Source organism: Eumetopias jubatus, unplaced genomic scaffold (assembly GCF_037043125.1).
Source record: "Eumetopias jubatus isolate StellerSeaLion01/CBP00866 unplaced genomic scaffold, mEumJub1_p1.0 scaffold_15, whole genome shotgun sequence".
Taxonomy (NCBI): Eukaryota; Metazoa; Chordata; class Mammalia; order Carnivora; family Otariidae; genus Eumetopias; species Eumetopias jubatus.
The window spans coordinates 24,740,548-24,761,135 of NW_028274821.1; the positions used below are offsets into that span (position 1 = coordinate 24,740,548).

The 20,588-nt window shown below is 38.1% G+C and overlaps 1 protein-coding gene across 2 annotated transcripts in view; it reads right to left on the reverse strand.

Moving 5' to 3' along the window:
* The window catches only part of UBQLN1 (ubiquilin 1), a 52,316-nt gene that overhangs the window by 15,340 nt on the left and 16,388 nt on the right, over positions 1-20,588 (reverse strand). For both annotated transcript variants that reach the window (XM_028122257.2, XM_028122256.2), the window contains exons 2-3: positions 7,378-7,529; positions 4,471-4,586 (exon numbers count right to left, since the gene is read on the reverse strand). In XM_028122257.2, the coding sequence (XP_027978058.1) occupies positions 4,471-4,586; positions 7,378-7,529 (268 nt within the window). The remainder of the gene's footprint in view (positions 1-4,470; positions 4,587-7,377; positions 7,530-20,588) is intronic.

Genomic DNA, 20,588 nt, shown 5'->3' on the forward strand with positions numbered 1-20,588 from the left:
GTGGGGGTGGGAGGGGTAGAGGGAGAGGGAGAAGCAGGCTTCCCACTGAACAGGGAGCCCGATGTGGGACTCGATCTTAGGACCCTGGGATCATGACCTGAGCCAAAAACAGATGCTTAACCAGCTGAGCCACCCAGGCGCCCTAGGAAACCATTTTAAAGCACACAGAATTCCTATTACTTTTAAAAATACATGTTTGATTTCTGTAATTAATACTAGCCAAAAATCCACTCACTTTGTTATTTAATTTTAAATAATAAAACAAACTAAAATATGTATTTGCTGTGTGGCTCAGTTGGTTAAATGTCTGCCTTTGGCTCAGGTCATGATCCCAGGGTCCTGGAATCGAGTCCCACATGGGGCTCTTTGCTCAGCAGGGAGTCTGCTTCTCCCTCTCCCTCTGCCTGCCACTCCCCCTGCTTGTGCTGACAAATACATAAATAAAATCTTTAAAAATATATACTTTAAATATGTATTTCCTACGTGTGATATAATACAATATATTTTTGGTCTTTGTCCCAGATTCCGGGCACAGAGCTCCTAAAAGCCTTAGAATTTCCCGAGTAAAGGGAGTGTCTTCTGTTCTACATTACAAGCCCCTTTAGATCACACTTCATTTATGCCAATTACTTTCTTAGTGTGGGGCACCTAGATAGCTTCTGGATGGGTGATCACCAAAAAGACCAAGTGACAAGAGTTGGTACTTCTAGTCCCACCCACCAACCTCCAGGAAGGGAAGGGAAAAGAGCTAGATTAGAGATTGAGCTCTGTAAAAACTCTTGAGCAATGAGATTCAGAAAACTTTCCTGTTGGTGAACACTTCTAGGGCATGGGAACTCTGCACTCTCCTACACCCCCATTTCTTGCCCTATGCTTCTCTTCCATTTGTTTATTTCTAATAAACTGGTAAACATAAGTAGTGTTTTCCTGAATTTTGTGAGTTGTTCTAGCAAATTATCAAATGAGGAGGGGAACTGTGGGACCCCCCCAATTTATAGCCTGCAGGTCAAAACACAGGCTCTAGTACCTAGACTGGTATCTGAAGGAGAGGCAGTCTTGGGGGACTGAATGACACACTTTTAAACTATGGGATCGGACACTAACTCAAGGTAGGTACTGTCAGAACTGAACTAAAAGACACCCAGATGGTGTTGGAGGGTTGGTTGGTGTCAAAGAGATAACCTAGAACATGCCCTCTCAAAGAAAAGATGAAAAATATGAACTGGATTATACTTCTAAAATCTTTTTCCAGACGAGCTAGTAGAATTCACCTATGAACTCTAGTTAGAACAGAGCTGCTGCTCATCAAGGAGAGAAAAGGCCAGGACATACAATGGAAACAGATGTCTCTTTAGAGGAATTAAGTCATGGAAAAACCTAACAGATCCAAGATGACTGAGTGATTATCATAAAATGTTAACTGTCAAAATTACGTAACCAACCAAATGCATTCATTCAAGTAACAAGAGGGAATAACTGCATAGAGAAGAGGTATGGAAAGAGATTTAGCAGGGAAGAAGTTGTAGTTTAAGGGGCAAGAGAAGAGTTTTTGTATTTGTTTTATTTACTGAGCACTTTCTAATAGGCCAAGGACTATGCTACCCACATAGGGAATAACATGATAAGAAACAAGTACAACATACAGAACTCAATGTAGTGGGAAGGCAGACAAGGAAAACAAATACAGAGTAAGTACTTTAACAGAAATAGTCATATGATACTATGGTGATATAGTACCTAAGTGGGATGGCAACTTTCCTAAGATGACACTTAATGAATACAGGGAATGAATAGGATGGCAAGAAATGGGAAGGATTGGAAGAAAGATTTAATACTAAGCACAACAAACATTATATACAAAAAGCATAGAGATAAATATGACTACTGATGTGTTCCTGAAATCACAAAAAATTCAGTCTGACTAGAATGGCAGACAGCAGTGCTCACCAAACATTCCATGTGCAGTCTTTTATTTCTTTTGCAGTTGGACAGACCCATGTGACCAGTTACGACCAAAGGACTGCAAAAAATGCATCACTTCTGGCCAAAGTACAGAATGTCCAGCTTGAGACTCTTAGCTATCTCTTCTGCCATGTCCCAAGTGATGTAGCTACAAGATGGCAGGATTCCATTAGCCTGAGTCCCTGAGGACTGACCATGTAGATGGGGGCTTCACTGCAGAATGAAGGAAAGCTCTGGAGCAAGAAATTAAGCTTTGTGGTAAGAAGCTACTGAGTTTGAGGTTATCTATTACCAAAAGATAAATAACCTAATAAAACTGCTGAGCTGTGTTAAGAAATGAGAATGGAGAGATAGGCAAAAGCTAAATCTTAAAGTCTTGATAGATTTTAAGCACAACAGTCACTTCAGATGTTCTTATTCTAGTAAGTGTAGAATGACTCAGAGTAAACATTACAGATTTTTTAAAAAGTCAAGGAACTGCATCAAGGAAGTAACAACAGGGAATATTTGCAAGGGATGGGATAGAGAAGAGGTATGGAGAGAATTAGTGGGGAAGAGGCAGTAGTTTGAGGGGCAAGGTAAGAGTTTCTGCATTTGTTTTCCTTTGCTTTCTGAGGAGACACACACAGGCTAAAGTACTAGAGAACATCAAGTAATATCAAAGAGGAGAGCTGAATAAAGACACAGAGTTCACAAGTGCTATGGGCTGAGGAACAGATTTGAGAATCACCAAGATACAGGAGGAAGATAATGTCATAACAAGAAGAAAGACAAGGCAGTACTCTGGGGAACAATACCAATCAAAAGAAAAGAAACCCATAAATGAGACAGAAAGAAAAAGCCAGAAAATTAACCAGGGAAAAACAGTAACAGGAGTTAACAGGAAGAAAATTTCAAGGACAGACTGGTAAGCACTGAGAGAAACTGAATTAAAACAAAAACGTGGGCGCCTGGGTGGCTCAGTTGGTTGGGCGACTGCCTTTGGCTCAGGTCATGATCCTGGAGTCCCGGGATCGAGTCCCACATCGGGCTCCCTGCTCAGTGGGGAGCCTGCTTCTCCCTCTGGCCCTCCCCCCTCTCACGTGCCCTCTCTCTCTTTCAAATAAATAAATAAAATCTTTAAAAAAAACAAAAACAAAAACAAAAACGTGTCCACTAAATTTGGCAAGCCAAGAGGTCAATAGTGACCTTACCAAATGAATTTTCAATGAAGTGATGGGGGAAAACAACAGAGCACAGCAAACTTAGTGAAAGGGAAATACAGACAGAAAAAGGAAAATGCCTCTTCCAAAGACAGCTAAGAAGAGAAGCAAAGGAAAGGGTGATGGTGCGATTCTGTAGCTTTTATACATGGGCTGGGTCTTCATGAAAAGAGGCACCAAAAAAGAAAAGCTAACTATATAGGGTAAATGGAATAAATGATGAAGAAAAGCAACTGAGACAGGAGGGGATAGGAATGAGACTGGAAATGGAAGGAAATGGGGGAGATGTGTGGCCTCAGACAAATTAACTAAAAGCTTTTCTGGGCTTCAATTTCTTTGCCTATAAAATGAGAGAAGAGAATTGCCTATAAAATGAAGGAAGAGGGAAGAGATTTACTTCAACAATACCTTTCATGACTCTGAACATTAAATCATTTCATCCTAATCTCTCCAGATTGTTCATGTCAATAATTCTGCCATCTAAAATTTACCAAAAGAGATACATTTACCCTAAGATCATTCTAGAAAACAAGAGCAGCAAAAATGTAAAAACTAAAAAAAAAAAAAAAAAAAAAAAAAGGAAATGTGAATCCCTGCCATACCCTAAAAGGTTTCCAACATAGCTGGCACAGTGGAACTAAATTACTAAAAAACTTTTTCTGGAAGAAAGGGAAGATATAAGATATGATCCTTGATGTGCAAACTATACATATTTTTTTTAAATGTCTTTTCAAGGTACTACTATACAACTTAAGAACTGAAAGAAGCACCAAACCATTTAGCTTTCTAATTGAAGTGTCTGTTAGTTTCAGAATACTCTTTTTCCTCAACAAAACCTTCCACAGAACCTCACTATAAAACTGATATAAGAAAAGTGGTTTGGGCTGATGCAGGAGCTCCTTAGCCAATGGACTTGCCCCTAGGCCCTAAAGTCCTTCGTTTTACAAATCAGAAAATTATATTCAGGAGGTTAGCTTAGCTTATGATCAACAATTAGCTAATCTTCCTCAGATTCAATGATGTGGTAAGTCAGATCAGGTACACATATGCTACATCTCTTTGATTATTTAAAAAAAAAAAAGTGCCGCTAATTTATCACTTATTAAATGTAAATGTAAGCTAACCAAGCACATCTGTATTCCCAAATACTTCCTTAACACCTACAATTGAAGAAGTAAGCTACAAACATAATAATTGTTATTGTTGTGGAAGTGACTTAATGTTTAATTCTATCATTTTATCCAAAACCACCCTGGGTGAAAAGGAGTTTTTTTCCTATCCCTGTAAAATAATTAAAGACACTTACCTAAACCAAAAGGGTTGCTAGTGGCAGAACCAGATGTGGAGTTAGTACTAGGAGCTGTGGATGTGGTAACGTTGCTCCCACTGGTATTTGTTTGCTGAGCTGAATGATCCTGAGGCCTAGGAAAAATAACCAAATCCTGGTATAAACAGTGGAGCTAATTATTTTTAAAAGAACCTCTGAAATTCCAGAATTCTCAGAAATAAAAGTGTAAGTTTTCAGACCAATTCAAATTGTCATAAGGTAAATACCCTGAGATAACTAAGCATTAAGAACATAAATATGAAGAAGCACAGCAAAACCCTATACAAGTTAAACTATACTTCAACTGCTCCCCACCTCCAGTATAGGTACATAAATATTTCACTACTTTCAAGCATAATATGTAAGATATGGAGATGGGTCACCCCAGAGAAGAGAAATCAATGACTAGTCACACCCACAAAGCTTGACTATATAAGCAATTTTTTTATCTACTCCCTTCTAAGTTCTTGAGGATTGGGGGCAGTTCTACTCAGCCTCTTGAAATTGTTAAAAGTAAAATATAAAAAGAGATCACCAAAAGCAAACTGAGAAATCAATACCAGTAATAACTTGTATTGTTTTAATTACTTAATATTATCTTTAGGTAAAAAAAACAGAGATACGTTATTGGAAACCCCTTCCATCTGATACCAGTTAAGAGCTCTGAATCTCACTGCTTCTTTCATTGATTCTAAGATGTACATTTTTTCATTATTAACATTTCTGAAATCAAGATCTGTCTTACAATTGCTGACAACCAGGCACCAATTGTCATGCCTATGCAGAGGTATTCTGTAGGACTTCAACTAAGTGATTATACCAGACATGCTGTGTTATTTAATAGCACATAAAATGTCTTCAGGAGGGGCACCTGGGTGACTCAGTCAGTTAAATATCTGTCTTCGGCTCAGGTCATGATCCTGGGGTCCTGGGATTGAGCCCCACATCAGGCTTTCTGCTCAGTGGGGAGTCTGCTTCTGCCTCTCCCTCCGCCGTTCCCCCTGCTTATGCCCGCTCTCTCTCAAATAAATAAATAAAATTAAAAAAAAAAGTCTTCAGGAAAATTTCACCATTAATTGGTACTAATAAAGTTACTATGTATACAGAAAAGCGTAAGAACAGAACAGAAGGAATGAATTTTTTGTCAGGGAAACAACTACTTGCTGTTGGGGGAAAACCAGCATAAAACTTTGCAGAATGGGTGTCAGTGGCTTGGAAGAAACTCCTGGAGAAAATATCGTAGCACTCTTTTATGAAATGCTGCACCACAACCTCTCAACAGTAGAGTTTCATCACATATGCAAAAACATGAATACTTATGACGACGTCAAAACGTGATTCAAAAGAATCACTCAATATGAAGTAGTGTTAGGAAGACTTTAACCAATTTATTTCATGTATATTTTCTTTGTATGCATGCATTAGAGTTATATCCAAAAATGAGTCTAAAGGAGCTCTTTCACTAAATATAGAATAAAAATTTCAAGTGAAAAGAAAACATAACAGTTCGGCAGTATTTTTTATTAGTGATACACAATATGAAGGTGTCTCTTAAAAACTGATAATGAAGGGCACCTGAGTGGCTCAGCCGGTTAAGCATCTGCCTTCGGCTCAGGTCATGATCCCAGGGTTCTGGGATAGAGCCCTGCACCTGGCTCCCTGCTCAGCGGGGAGCCTGCTTCTCCCTCTACCTCTGCCCCACCCCACTTGTGCTCGCTCATGCTCTCTAATAAATAAAACCTTAAAAAAATTGATAATGAAAAATGGCTACTCATTTGTGGTTTGTCAAGGAGATGAGTCACCTTTGATCTTGTCCAAAAATCTCCCTAAAACAAAAAACATCGCTAAAAACATACTAATTTGCTTATTCTATAATGCAAATAATTTAGAATTGACTTAATTTAGAAATATGACTCGATACTGATGAATTCCCTAAAATATCAAATGTGTAAGCATCAGCATTACTGAATCATTCGTTTTTTTAACTTGTTATCAACAACAAATAAATGAATTTTAATCTATTTACATATTAATGGCAGAGAAAGCCATGTAAAGCCAAGACTGGTTATTTTTTGCTATTTTTTTTAAAGATTTTATTTATTTATTTGAGAGAGAGTGTGCGCACACATGTGAGCACAAGCAGGGGTAGGGGCAAAGGGAGAGGGAGAAGCAGACTCCCCACTAAGCAAGGAAGCCCAACGTGGGGCTCAATCCCACAACCCTGAGATCATGACCTGAGCAGAAGGCAGACACTTAACCAACTGAGCCACCCAGGCGCCCCAAGACTGTTTTTTTTTTTTTTTTAAAGAAATACAGTTGACTCTAGAACAAAGGTTTGAACTACAGAGGTCCAATTATACTTGGAGTTTTTTTTTTCAATAAAGATAGGACAGTACTATAAATGTATTTTCCTTATGATTTCTTTTTTTTTTTAAAGATTTTATTTATTTGAGAGAGAGAGAGAGAAAGTATGAGAGGGGTGAGTGTCAGAGGGAGAAGCAGACTCCCCGCTGAGCCGGGAGCCCGATGCGCCACTCGATCCTGGAACTCCGGGATCATGACCTGAGCTGAAGGCAGTCGCTTAACCAACTGAGCCACCCAGGCACCCTCCTATGATTTTCTTAATAACATTTTTCTCTAGCTTATAGTATGAAAACAGTATATAATATGTATAACATACAAAATATGTATTAATCAACTGTTTACATTACCAGCAAGGCTTCCACTCAACAGCAGGCTAGAGTAGTTCAGTTTTGGGGGAGTCAAAAGGTATACTCAGATTTTTGACTACATGGGGATTGGTGCCCCGAACACTTGCATTATTCAAGGGTTAACTGTATAAACATTTATTCACAGTTTAAAGTTCTAGGTCTTCTAAAAACATACCTGTTTTGTGTTTTGATGACAAGGTGAACAGTAAGTCCATCATGAATTCCATGCTGACTCAAAGTATCTTGATCTTTTAAAATTTTTCCAGCAAATATCAACACAAGTTGGTCAGTATGTGATTTGAAACGTTTAGAAATTTCTTCCTTGAACTAAGTAACATAAAAATAAAATAATTATTACAGGTGTTTGCATAACACCATCTAGTCTAGTTTCTACTAGTACTTCAAAAAGGCCCCTACTACAGATATTACAATTCAAACAATATAAAGAAACATCTTTTCTGTGTCAGTATCTTAATCATAGTGTGAAATGAGTATTAACATTTCACTCATCTCCAACACTAAGGTTGTATTGTAAGTACACATGTCCTATATATTCAACTTTCTGCTAAGGCCTGACAACTCATTTCTTCCCAATATCCTTGTTCTTTTTGTATCAATGGTGCTAACAATAGTTCAAGCCATACATAGCTGCTACCATGTTTACAATAATCTATGCCTCAGCTTTCCATCTCCAGTCCTGCTCCGTTCTAGTTGAATACATATACAGCCAACCTCATATTCTTGGCCTATTATACTTACTTTCTTCCCCACGGTTTTCATTCAACATTCATTAACAAGAAGTACTATCTACACACACACACACACACACACACACACACACACACACACACACACACACTATTGTCCACATGCAGAGATACAGAGCAAAAATCTTTCCTTGAAGGACAGCAATGAAAGAGTTAGGTAAACCACAAAGTACAGAGGAAGCACAAGGGCAATTAAAGAAAGCTTTCCAATGAAAACTACGGCAGATTAGGAAGTAGCCAAGAAAACCTGAAGAAAGGCTTTCCAGGGACAAGAATAACATGCAAACACAGAGAAAAGATCTTCATACTATTAAAAAAACCTTATTTATTCCATGTTAGATCAGTGTTTTCTTTCACAAGCACCTGTATGCTTAGGCCTATCCCACCCTCCAAATCAGGAAATCTCAGAGTAGGCCAAGGAATCTATGTTAACAGACTACCTCAGAGAATCAGTCCAAATTAAGAAAAGTATCGCATCTTAAACCACTCCTAATGCCCTACAGAAATGGGTCTCAAAAGATGAAGGCGCTATCACCAAGGGAATGTTTTGGAAATAGAAAGGGGATATGTTTGGTTGTCAAAATAAGTAGGAAGACACATTAAGTAATACCTGAGATTTTATAAAATCTTGCAGAAAGCAGGGAAGGGGAAGTGTAGAGGGATATAAATAAAACAAGACAGACTATATGTCAATCATTGTTGAAAATGAGAAGTGCATGAAAGTTCATCACACTCTACCTTTGCGTATGAATGAAATTTTCCATAATCAAGTTACAACACTCAGTGTAAGCAACTGTTTGTTGTTTTTTAATCATAAAGACAATGCAAAATATGAGTCATTAATCGTCTGCCTTTGGCTTGGGTCAAGATCCCAGGGTCCTGGGATCGAGCCCCGCATTGGGCTCCCTGCTCGGGGGGAAGTCTGCTTCTCACTCTCCCACTCCCCCTGCTTGTGTTCCCTCTCTGGCTGTGTCTCTTTCTGTCAAATAAATAAATAAAATCTTAAAAACAAAAAAAAAAACGATAATGCAAAATAATGCTACAGTAAATATTTTGGAGCTTTTCCACCTGAGCTCTCCTTCATCTAAAAATATATATAACCTTTTTATCTAAGATAACAATTTCCAAATAACTACAAAATCTTTGTAAAACACCATTTGATAATACCCTATAAAGAGAGGCCAATCAATAATTTAACCATTCTCCTATTACTGACATGTCATTTCTCCCTTTGGTAGCTACCAGAAAGAGTAACAATGTAATGAGCAGCAGAATACATGGTTTTCTATTTTTCTGTTTTCTTTTTTTTAAAAGATTTTATTTGAGAAAGAAAGAAAGCAAGCAAGAACGATCAGGGGAGAGGCAGAGGGAGAAGCAGACTCCCTGCTGAGCAGAGAGCCCAACTCGGGACTCTATCCCACAACCCTGATATCATGACCTGAGCCAAAGGCAGACGCTTAACTGACTGAGCCACCCAGGTGCCCCAGAACACATGGCTTTCTAAGGACTGAATGACATGTATGTAAAATGCAAATATCAAACACATTGATGGTGTTCAATAAATTGGAGCTAATACAATGCCAGCTCTTTTAATCCTCAATAACTCTGAGGTAGATGGGTTTCAATCCTATTTCAGATACAGAAACAAAGATAGGTTCAATATGTCCCTCTCCATGACATGCTAACAAACTCCCCGGTTAGGACTCAAATCTAAGTCTAACATCAAGGACCAATCCACCCAGATAAACTATAATCTGTTTCATATGTAAAATGAGATTAATTTAAATCTAAATGTGTTTTCCTAACCTTAAAGAAAACATTTTCAGAATCCTTAATATCCCATGATTTGTCTAACCTGTAATTATATCGCATTTTAGCGTATTTTAAGATCTGAAGGTAAAATGCCAAAGAAATACATCTACTCTTATATCCTGTTAAATCCCTACTAAAATAGTAAAGGATTTTTCAATGCTTTATGGAAGTACAACTCACATATAATTTGCCCATTTAAGGTGTACAGTTCAATGGTTTTCAGTATATTCACAGATATGTGCAATCACAAGTCAATTTTAGAAATTTTCTTCTCTTTCTTCTCTAAAAGAAACTAACACCCTTTAGCTATTACCTCCCTATTCCCCCATCACTGCAACCCTTAAGAAACCACTAATCTACCTTCTATCTCTACAGATTTCCCTATGCTTGACATTTCACATAAATGCAATTATATAATATGTGGTCTTTGTAACTGGCTTCTTTTATTTAGCATAATGGTTCACCCATGTTGTAGCATGTATCAGTACTTCCTTACTTTTTATCGCCAAAAACTATTCTATTGCAAGGATATACAACATTTTGTTTAGCCATTCATCAACTGATGGACATCTGTGTTGTTTCCACCTTTGGGCTCTTATAAATTATGTTGCCATAAATATTCATATACAAGTTTTGGTATGGACATAGGTTTTCATTTCTCTTTGGTATGTATCTAGATGTAGAATTACTGGGTCATATGTATCTCTTCATTTAACCACTTGAGGAATCACCAAAGTGTTATTCTAAGCGGCTGTACCATTGTACATTCGCACCAGCAGTACGTAAGGGTTCCAATCTCTCCATATCCTCACCAATATTTATTGTCCAACTTTTTAATTATAACATTCTAGTGGTTTTGATTTGCATTCCCCTGATAGTTAATGACACTGAATATCTGTTCATGTGCTTATTTGTATATCTTCTTTGGAGAACTATTTATTCAGATTCTTCACCCTGTTTTATATTGGTTTGTCTTTTTATTATTGAGTTACAACAATTCTTTAAGTTTCATTTATTTAAGTAATCTCTACACCCAAGGTGGGGCTTGACTAAAACCTCAAGATCAAGAGTTGTGTGCTCTTCTGAGCCAGCCAGGCACCCCTCAAAAATTCTTTATATATTCCAGATACAAATCTCTTTCGGGGATAGGATTAGCAAAAAGAGATGACAGAACAAACTGAGACCTTTTAATCTCAACTGGAACAAAATTTTAAAGCTGGACATCACATGGACACCTGATCAATTGATTTAGCAGACCCAAGAGAACCGAATCCTAAACTCTCAATGCAGAAAGCTAATCGCTAATTAAATCCCCAGAATCTGCAGAGTTCCCAGAAGACGCAATACTGTAAGGCTGAGGGCAGGGGGTCATGAGATGAGAGATGCTTAAGGTCTAAAACAAAGAGGACTACTTCAAAGTCTCAGAAACAGACATATCCTCACTTCACACTAAGCAGTTGCCCCTCCTCAAACCCGACAAAAGACTAGAGAATTTTTTCTTCTCTTGAAAAGGAACACAGAGGGGCACCTGGGTGGCTCAGCCATTAGGCGTCTGCCTTCAGCTGAGGTCATGATCCCAGGGTCCTGGGATTGAGCCCCACACTGGGATCCCTGCTCCTCAGGAAGCCTGCTTCTCCCTCTTCCACTTCCCCTGCTTGTGTTTCCTCTCTCACTGTGTCTCTCTCTGTCAAATACATAAATTAAAAAATCTTAAAAAAAAAAAAAGAAAGAAAGGGAACAGAGAGTCTCGACTAAACACACAAGGCACAATGAAAGCAAGAGTATAATACTAAAATGAAGAAAATTAAGAAAACACAGACATACTAGATGCTGATCCCTTACCCCTTCACCCCACATCTATCAAACAGAACACTGGCAGGGGGCCTTCACCATCAGGCAGGAAGACTGTAATATTATAAATGTGTCTCCAAGGAGAATCTAACCATCCTAAAAGAAAAATACTTAAAGATATGGATGTAAGAGTTTTTCCCAGGCACCCTAGAACAGTGATACCCAACGGGGATGGGTGCCTCCCTCTATCCACCCCAGGAAGCATCTGGCAAAGTCTGAAGACATTTCTGCTTGTCACAACCACTGTCATCTGGTGGGTAGAGACCAGACATGCTGCTATACCTCCTACAATGCACAGGATAGTCCCAACAACAAAGAACTATCCAATTCAAAGTGTCAATAATGACAAGGTTGCAAAACTGCCCTAGACCTGTACTTCTTAAAGTACTGTCCCCAGATGAGCAGCACTCACCATTACTAGGTTAACTTGGTAAATGCAAATTCTCAATCCCCACCCCAGACCAGCCAAATCAGAAACCCCAGGGATGCGGCCTAGTAATCTATGGTTTAACAAGCCTCCCAGGTAATCCTGATGCACACTAAAATTTAAGGACCACTGCCTGCTCTAAGTATAACAAATATTCCCCAAAAATGAAGATGATAAAGGAACATATTAAAGGTCATCAAAAGAATACAACCGCATACACACACACACACACACACACACACACACACACACTCAGTGTCCTGAACAAACAAGTTGCTAAGGAGGAAAAAAGTAGAGAAGGACCTGTAGATGAAAGTGAAACTTTTTTTAAGTAGCTCCATGCCCAGCATGGAGCCCAAGGCAGGGCTTCAACTCATGACCCTGAAATCAAGACCTGAGCTGAGATCAAGAGTCAGATGCTTAACCAACTGAGCCACCCAGGTGCCCTGAAATTGAAACTTTTTAAGTACACATGGAGCCATCACCAAGACAAACCATAAATTGGAGAAGAGAAAAACCTTGGAAACTTAAAATAACAGAAATCATATAAATATATTCCCTGACAATTTGGAATTATACTAAAAATCAGTAAGAGAAGGTATCAGGAAAATCTCCAAGTTAAACAAATACTTTTAAATAATTCATGGATCAAAAAGGAAGTCTTGAGTATAAATTAGAAAGTATTTCCAACTAAATGAAAATGAAGCTACAATATGTCAAAATTTGTGAGATTCGGCTAAAGCAATGCCTAGGGAAATTTATAGTATTGAAGGCTTATATCTAAGAAGAAAGATCACAATCTGTTTTAACCTTTAGAAACTCGAGGAGCAAACGAAACCCAAACAAGGAATTAGTATTAAAAAAAGCAAAAATCAACAAAATAAAGAGAAAATCTTTTCAAACATCAGTAAAATTGATAAACCTCTAGCTAGACTGAACAAGAAAAAACAGCAAGACATATATTAACAATGTCAGGAACAAGGGAGGAAAGACTATAGACTTCATGAACAGTAAAAGGATGAGGGATACTCCACACATATATATGTGACAACTTTGATGAAATGAGTCAATTTCTTGAGTCTAGCTATCAGAACTCATTCAATCTCTTTTGAAAATACAAGTGGGAACAATTCTCAACTCGTTTCATGAGGCCAATACTACCCTGATAACCAAAGCAAGAAAACAAAGTAGAAGAAAACTACAGACCAATATCCCTCAGGAACACAGATGTAGAAATCCTCCATAAAAATACCAGGAAATCAAATCCAGCACTATACAGAGAAACAAGAGACTAAGCCAACATTTGAAAATTAATGTAATTTTATATCAACACACAAAGGAAGAAAAACCATACAATCTTATGAGTCAATAGTAAAAAAGCATGTGACAACATTCATTCATGATGAAAGTCTCAGCAAATTAGGAATAAAAGGGAACTACTTAGACCTGATAAAGTGCATCAAGGATATATGTGCAGTTAACATCATACTTAATGGTGAATGCTTTCCCACTAATAACAGGAACAAAGCAAAGATATTACCCCCAATACACCACCACCACCCCACTCTACTCAACATGGTACTCAAAATCCCAGTCAATGCGACAAGGCAGGAAAAGAAATAAAGGCACAGATACTGGAAAAGAAAAACAAAAGAAAAAAAGAAACCTACTGGTCATTTGCAATGCCTTATCTACATTCCACTTCAAAAATTAATCTTTTTAAGCAAATGAGAAGCCAGACTGAGTGAAAATATTTGCAAAAGACATGTGTGATAAAGGACTATTATCCAAAATATACAAAGGACTGGGGCACCTCGGTGGCTCAGTTGGTTAAGCATCTGCCTTCGGCTCAGGTCAGGATCTCCAGGTCTTAGGATCGAGGCCCCACGTCAGGCTCCCTGCTCAGAGGGGAGTCTGTTTCTCCCTCGCCCTCTGCCCCTTCCCTCTGCTCATGCCCTCTCTCTTGCTCTCAAATAAATAATATATTTAAAAATATATATATAGACGAGGGGCGCCTGGGTGGCTCAGTCGTTAAGCGTCTGCCTTCGGCTCAGGTCACGATCTCAGGGTCCTGGGATCAAGCCCTGCATCAGGCTCCCCGCCCTGCAGGAAGCCTGCTTCTCCCTCTCCCACTCCCTCTGCTTGTGTTCCCTCTCTCGCTGTCTCTCTCTCTGTCAAATAAATAAAAAAACTTAAAATATATATATACATACACACACACACAAAGAACTAAAACCCAACAATAACCAATTAAACAACCTGATTTTAAAAATGTGGTGATGGGTATTAAAGAGGGAACATTCCGCATGGAGCACTGGGTGTTATAGACAAACAATGCATCATGGAACACTGCATCAAAAACTAATGATGTAGTGTATGGTGATTAACATAATAATAAAATAAAATTTTTTAAAAAATGGGCAAAAGACTTTAACAGACACCTCACCAAAAATTACAATACAAAATGCAAACAAGCACATGAAAAGATTCTCCACGTCCTGTATCATTAGAGAACTGAAAAATAAAACTAGGAGATCACACTATATACTCTTAAAGATGTCCAAATCCAAAAATAACACTAGATGCCAGAAAGGATGTAGAACAGGAACTCTCATTCATTGCTGATGAGGTACCATTTGGTATACTTTGGAAGACATTTTGGCAGTTTTTTATAAAGCTCTTACCATTTGATCCAGCAATCACACTCCTTGGTATTTACCCAAAGAAGTTAAAAACTTATGTCCACACAAAAGGAGAAAATCAGGAGCTAAGTAGTATTAACAAATGATAAAAGTTGCAAACTTATGTCCACACAAAAACCTGCACACAGATGTTTATAGCAGTTTTATTCATTACTGTCAAGACTCAGAAGCTACCAAGATATTCTTTAGTAGATGAATGAATAAACTGTGGAACATCCAGACAATGGAATACTACTCATATATGTATATAAAACCGTGTGCATGTGTGTATACACATACATAAATAAAACCATGAAAACACATCAAGGAACCTTAAATATATATTATTACTAAGTCAGAGAAGCCAATCTGAAGAGTCCACATATTTTATAATTACAACTATATGACCTATATGACATTCTGGAAAAGGCAAAACTATGAGGATCAGTGGTTGCTAGGGATTAGGAAAGGCTGATGAATAGGCAGGTACATGTCATTAAATTTAAGTCAAAACCCAAAGAATGTAAAAACATCAAGAGTGTGTCTTAAACTATGGGTGGGGGGGGGACTTGGGTGGCTCAGTCGGTTGGGCATCTGACTTTGTCTCAGGTCATGATCCCAGGGTGGGCAGAGAGTCTGCTTGTCCCTCTCCCTCTGCCCCTCCCCCCACTCGTGCTGTCTCTCCAATAAATTTAAAAAAAACTTTAAAAAAGTGAAAAAGAGTGAATCTTAAATTATGGACTTTAGGTGATGATGTCCGTCAATTATAACAAATGTACTACTATGGGGTGGGAGGGATGTGGAGCAGGGGGTATGGGAACCCTGTACTCACCACTCAATTTGCTGTGAATCTAAAACTGCTCTAAAAAAAAAAATACAAGTCTTTTTTGAAAACAAAAAGATAAAATAAATTCATACTATCATTATGCTAAAAAATCATTTTGAGATAACAGGGAAATTTTCAACTGATGAAATTAAGGAATTATTCACTGCAAAGGCAGGATACTGTATTGCTTTTTAAAAAGGTCCTTATTTTTTAGAGCTACCATACGATCCAGCAATTGCACTACTGGGTATTTACCCCAAAGATACAAATGTAGGGATCCGAAGGGGTACGTGCACCCCAATGTTTATAGCAGCAAGGTCCACAATAGCCAAACTGTGGAAAGAGCCAAGATGTCCATCGACAGATGAATGGATAAAGGAGTTGTGGTATATATACACAATGGAATATTATGCAGCCATCAAAAGGAATGAGATCTTGCCATTTGCAACGACATGGATGGAACTGGAGGGTGTTATGCTGAGTGAAATAAGTCAATCAGAGAAAGACATGTATCATATGACCTCACTGATATGAGGAATTCTTAATCTCAGGAAACAAACTGAGGGTTGCTGGAGTGGGGGTGGGGTGGGAGAGATGGGGTGGCTGGGTGATAGACATTGGGGAGGGTATGTACTATGGTGAGTGCTGTAAATTGTGCAGGACTGTTGAATCACAGATCTGTACCTCTGAACCAAATAATGCAATATATGTTAAGAAAAAAAAAAAAGAAGAAGACAGCAGGAGGGGAAGAATGAAGGGGGGTAAATAGGAGGGGGAGACGAACCATGAGAAACGATGGACTCTGAGAAATGGACTGGGGGTTCTAGAGGGGAGTGGGTGGGGGGATGGGTTAGCCTGGTGATGAGTATTAAAGAGGACACGTTCTGTGTGGAGCACTGGGTGTTATGCACAAACAATGAATCATGGAACACTAAAAAAAAAAAAACACGTCCTTATTTTTTTAGAGATACACGCTGAAGTACTAAGGGATGAAACTGAAATGATATAATGCATGAGAGATTATCAAAATGATGAGGAAGGACGGGTGGGGCACCCGGGTGGCTCAGTTGGTTAGACGTGTGCCTTCAGTTCAGGTCATGATCCCAGGGTCCTGGGACCAAGCCCCACATGGAGCCTGCTTTTCCCTTTCCCTCTGCTCCTCCCCCTGTTTGCGCTCTCTCTCCTGTCCCCTCACCCACTCCCCTGCTCTTAAATAAATAAATAAAATCTTTTTAAAAAATAATGAGGAAGAGGGAGGCACCTTAAGGGAAAGTATACCTGAAACAAGACTGGCTTTAAGATTAGCTGTCAAAACTCGGTACAGGATTCCTGACAGTTTAACTTATTATATCTACTCCCTGTGTAATTGAAATTACCCATAATAAAAAAATTACAAAAAAATTTAAAGGCATAAAATTTTACATACAGTAAAAAATCCCTCAACATGAAAACATTTCCAGACATACAAAAACAGATTTTGTTACCTGGCATATACAGACTATAGGAAATGTTAATGTGTTCCTCAGAAGAAAATGACCCTAAATTAAGGAATAAAAAATGGAAAGGATATATACATGGGTAAATCAAAATGAAAACTGATTGTATAAAATAGCATTAAAAATAATGCCTTGTGATATATGAAAGAAAGTCTAGTCCAGAGGCAGGTACATGGGAATTCAACTGTTCTAAGGTCCTTGAACTAACTGGGAAGAAGTACAAGTACTTATTAATTTAGACATTTTATAAATTAAGATGTATATGGTAATCTCTAGAATAACTACTAAAAGAATAGTAAAAACAGCATACATCTACCAACCTAATAAAGGGGATAAATGAAATAATACAAAATAATCTAGAACAGAAAAGGCAGTACAGAATAAACAGGAAAAATTTTAAAAATCAAATAGTATAATGGTAAACGTAAACCAAATTTAGCAGCAATTACATAACAGACTGTATGTTAAAAAGACAAAGACAACTAGACTGGATTTAAAAACTCAACTTCATGCTGCTTAAAAATGATATTCCTAAACTGTAAAGAAAAAGAAAGGTTGAAAATAAAAAGAATGGGTGGGACCAAACAAGTGAGTGAGGCTATTCTAGTCAACAAAATAGACTTTAATACAAAAGCAACTAGAACATTTAAACGTTTTAAAGTGTTAAATTCACAAGATAAAACTTTAAAATTATACATACATAATAAAACAGCTTCAAAATACATAAAACAAAAACTAAACATAACCACAACAAAAAACAGACAAATCCAAAAGTACAGTAAGATTTTAGCTTATTTAACTCAGTACCTGAAACAGGCCAAAAAAAAAAAAAAAAGAAAAAGAAAGAAAAGGAATACACACACACACACACACACACACACACACACACAAGACTTGAACATAATTAACAAATGTCCTAATTGGAAAGTATAGAAAACTGCAGAATAAACATTCCTGTTAAAGTACATTTATAAAATTAGACCATATGCTGTGCCATTAAGCACGGCAACATATTTCAAGTGAAAATCCTACCAAGCATGAACTATGACCACATGCAAATTAAACAGTACCAAAAAGAAAATCAATAAAATTCTATACAACTGGAAATGATATCCTAAGCGGAACACAAAAAGATGCAACCATTTAAAAAAAAAGGCACAACAGGGGCGCCTGGGTGGCACAGTTGGTTAAGCATCTACCTTCCATCAGGTCATGATCTCGGGGTCCTGGGATCATGCCCCAATTGGGCTCCCTGTTCAGCGGGGAGTCTGCTTGTCCCTTTTCCTATGCCCCTCCCCCCTAGTGCTCACAGGCATGCTCCCACGTGCTCTCTCAAATAAAATCTTTAAACAAAAAAGGCACAATAAATTGAACTATCATTAACAGAGGTAAGCAACAGAGAGAAAACATCTAAAATACCAACAACCAAGAGAGCCTGAATCCAGATTTTACACAGGACATGTACAAATATCAAAAACAAAACCCAAATAAAAAATGGTCAAGAGACTAAAATAAGACCTTCACAAAATTAAGTTAAATGGCTAACACAAACGAAAAGTGCTGCTTTTCCTAATTATCAAACAGGTAACTTCCAATTAAAACCAGTGATACACTGACAGAATGGTTCAACTTAAAAGACTAGTACAGAGTGTTCTAGAAGATGTGGAGCAACCAGAATCCACGTACATTACAGATAGAAGTATAGGTTGGTATATTCTAGAAAAATATATTTTTAAAGATTTTATTTATTTTGAGAGAGAGAATGAGAGAGAGAGAGCATGAGAAGGGTGAAGGCCAGAGGGAGAAGCAGACTCCCTGCTGAGCAGGGAGCCCAATGCAGGACTCGTCCTGGGACTCCAGGATCATGACCTGAGCCAAAGGCAGTCACTTAACCAACCGAGCCACCCAGGCACCCCTGGAAAAGTATTTTGAGGCAGAAGCTGAATTGATGCTTACTCTACTGACCCAACAATTCCACTTACGGGATTTTATCTAACAAATTACGTATCCATAGGTACACCAAAAGACATGTTCAAGGGAGTTCAAGCCAGAATTCTTTGTTATTAGCCAAAAACTTTAAACAACCCAACTGTTCTTTTTTTTTTTCCCCAACTGTTCTTTAACTGTAGAAGAAATTGTGGTATATTTACTTAATATGACATTACACATGACGATAACAAATGAACTATAGCCACATGTCATCATGGATCTCTCAATGCAGAGCAAAAGCCAATCACAAATGAAGATAATCTGTGATTTCATTTATATAAAGTTCAAGAAAAGAGGGGCAAAATCCATAGTGTCAAAGCGAAAATAGTGGTTACCTTTGGGAGGAGGAGGTGATGACAAGGGTGGAACTCTTGGTTCTCAGGGGCACCTAAAGCAATTCAAGTATGAACTCACAGACAAGTTGGAGAGCATTATGTTAGAGACGGTGATAGACTTCAGCTATAGCTCTTGTACTAGAGAGAGGAAAACTGTATCATCTGATGGCCAATTTTAACTCAGTCCTTACTAAAAATAAATTTTAAATTTCAAGCAATCTCAAAACATTTAGATATTAGAACCACTCCCAAACAGAAGACTAATGTAATCCTGTAGAAGACTAACATGAGTATTCTGTTTAATTATCCAAAGCCTGGAACAAACTAGCAAAAAACAAAGGATTAACTACTCAATTCAGCTGCCTGCTACTCCATAAACCTTACTTTTAATCGTACCATATCAAACAGATATGATGCTTTTCCAAATATGCTGTATTTTAGAAAAGTATGATCCAAATATGATCAATGTAAACAATGTTGTGATTTTTAATGTATTGCTTGTTTCAGGGGTACAGGTCTGTGATTCATCAGTCTTAAACAATACACAGTGCTCACCACAACACATACCCTCCCCAATGTCCATCACCCAGCCACCCCATCTCTCCCACCCACCTCCACTCCAGCAAACTTCAGTTTGTTTCCTGAGATTAAGAGTCTGTTATTGTTTGTCTCCCTCTCTGGTTTCATCTTGTTTCACTTTTTCCTCTCTTCCCCTATGATCCTCTGCCTTGTTTCTCAAATTCCACATATCAGTGAGATCATATGATAATTGTCTTTCTCTGACTGACTTATTTCGCTTAGCATAATACCCTCTAATTCCACCATGTCATTGCAAATGGCAAGATTTCGTTTTTTGATGGCTGCATAATATTCCACTGCGTATATATACCACATCTTCTTGATCCATTCATCTGTCCGTGGACATCTGGGCTCTTCTCAGAGTTTGGCTATTGTGGAGGTGCAGGTGCCCCTTTGGATTACTAGACTTGTATCTTTGGGGTAAATACCCAGTAGTGCAATTGCTCGGTTGTAGGGTAACTCTATTTTCAACTTTTTGAGGAACCTCCATACTGTTTTCCAGAGTGGTTGCACCAGCTTGCATTCCCACCAACAGTGTAGGAGGGTTCCCCTTTCTCCACATCCTCAACATCTGTCGTTTCCTGACTTGTTAATTTTAGCCATTCTGACGGGTGTGAGGTGGT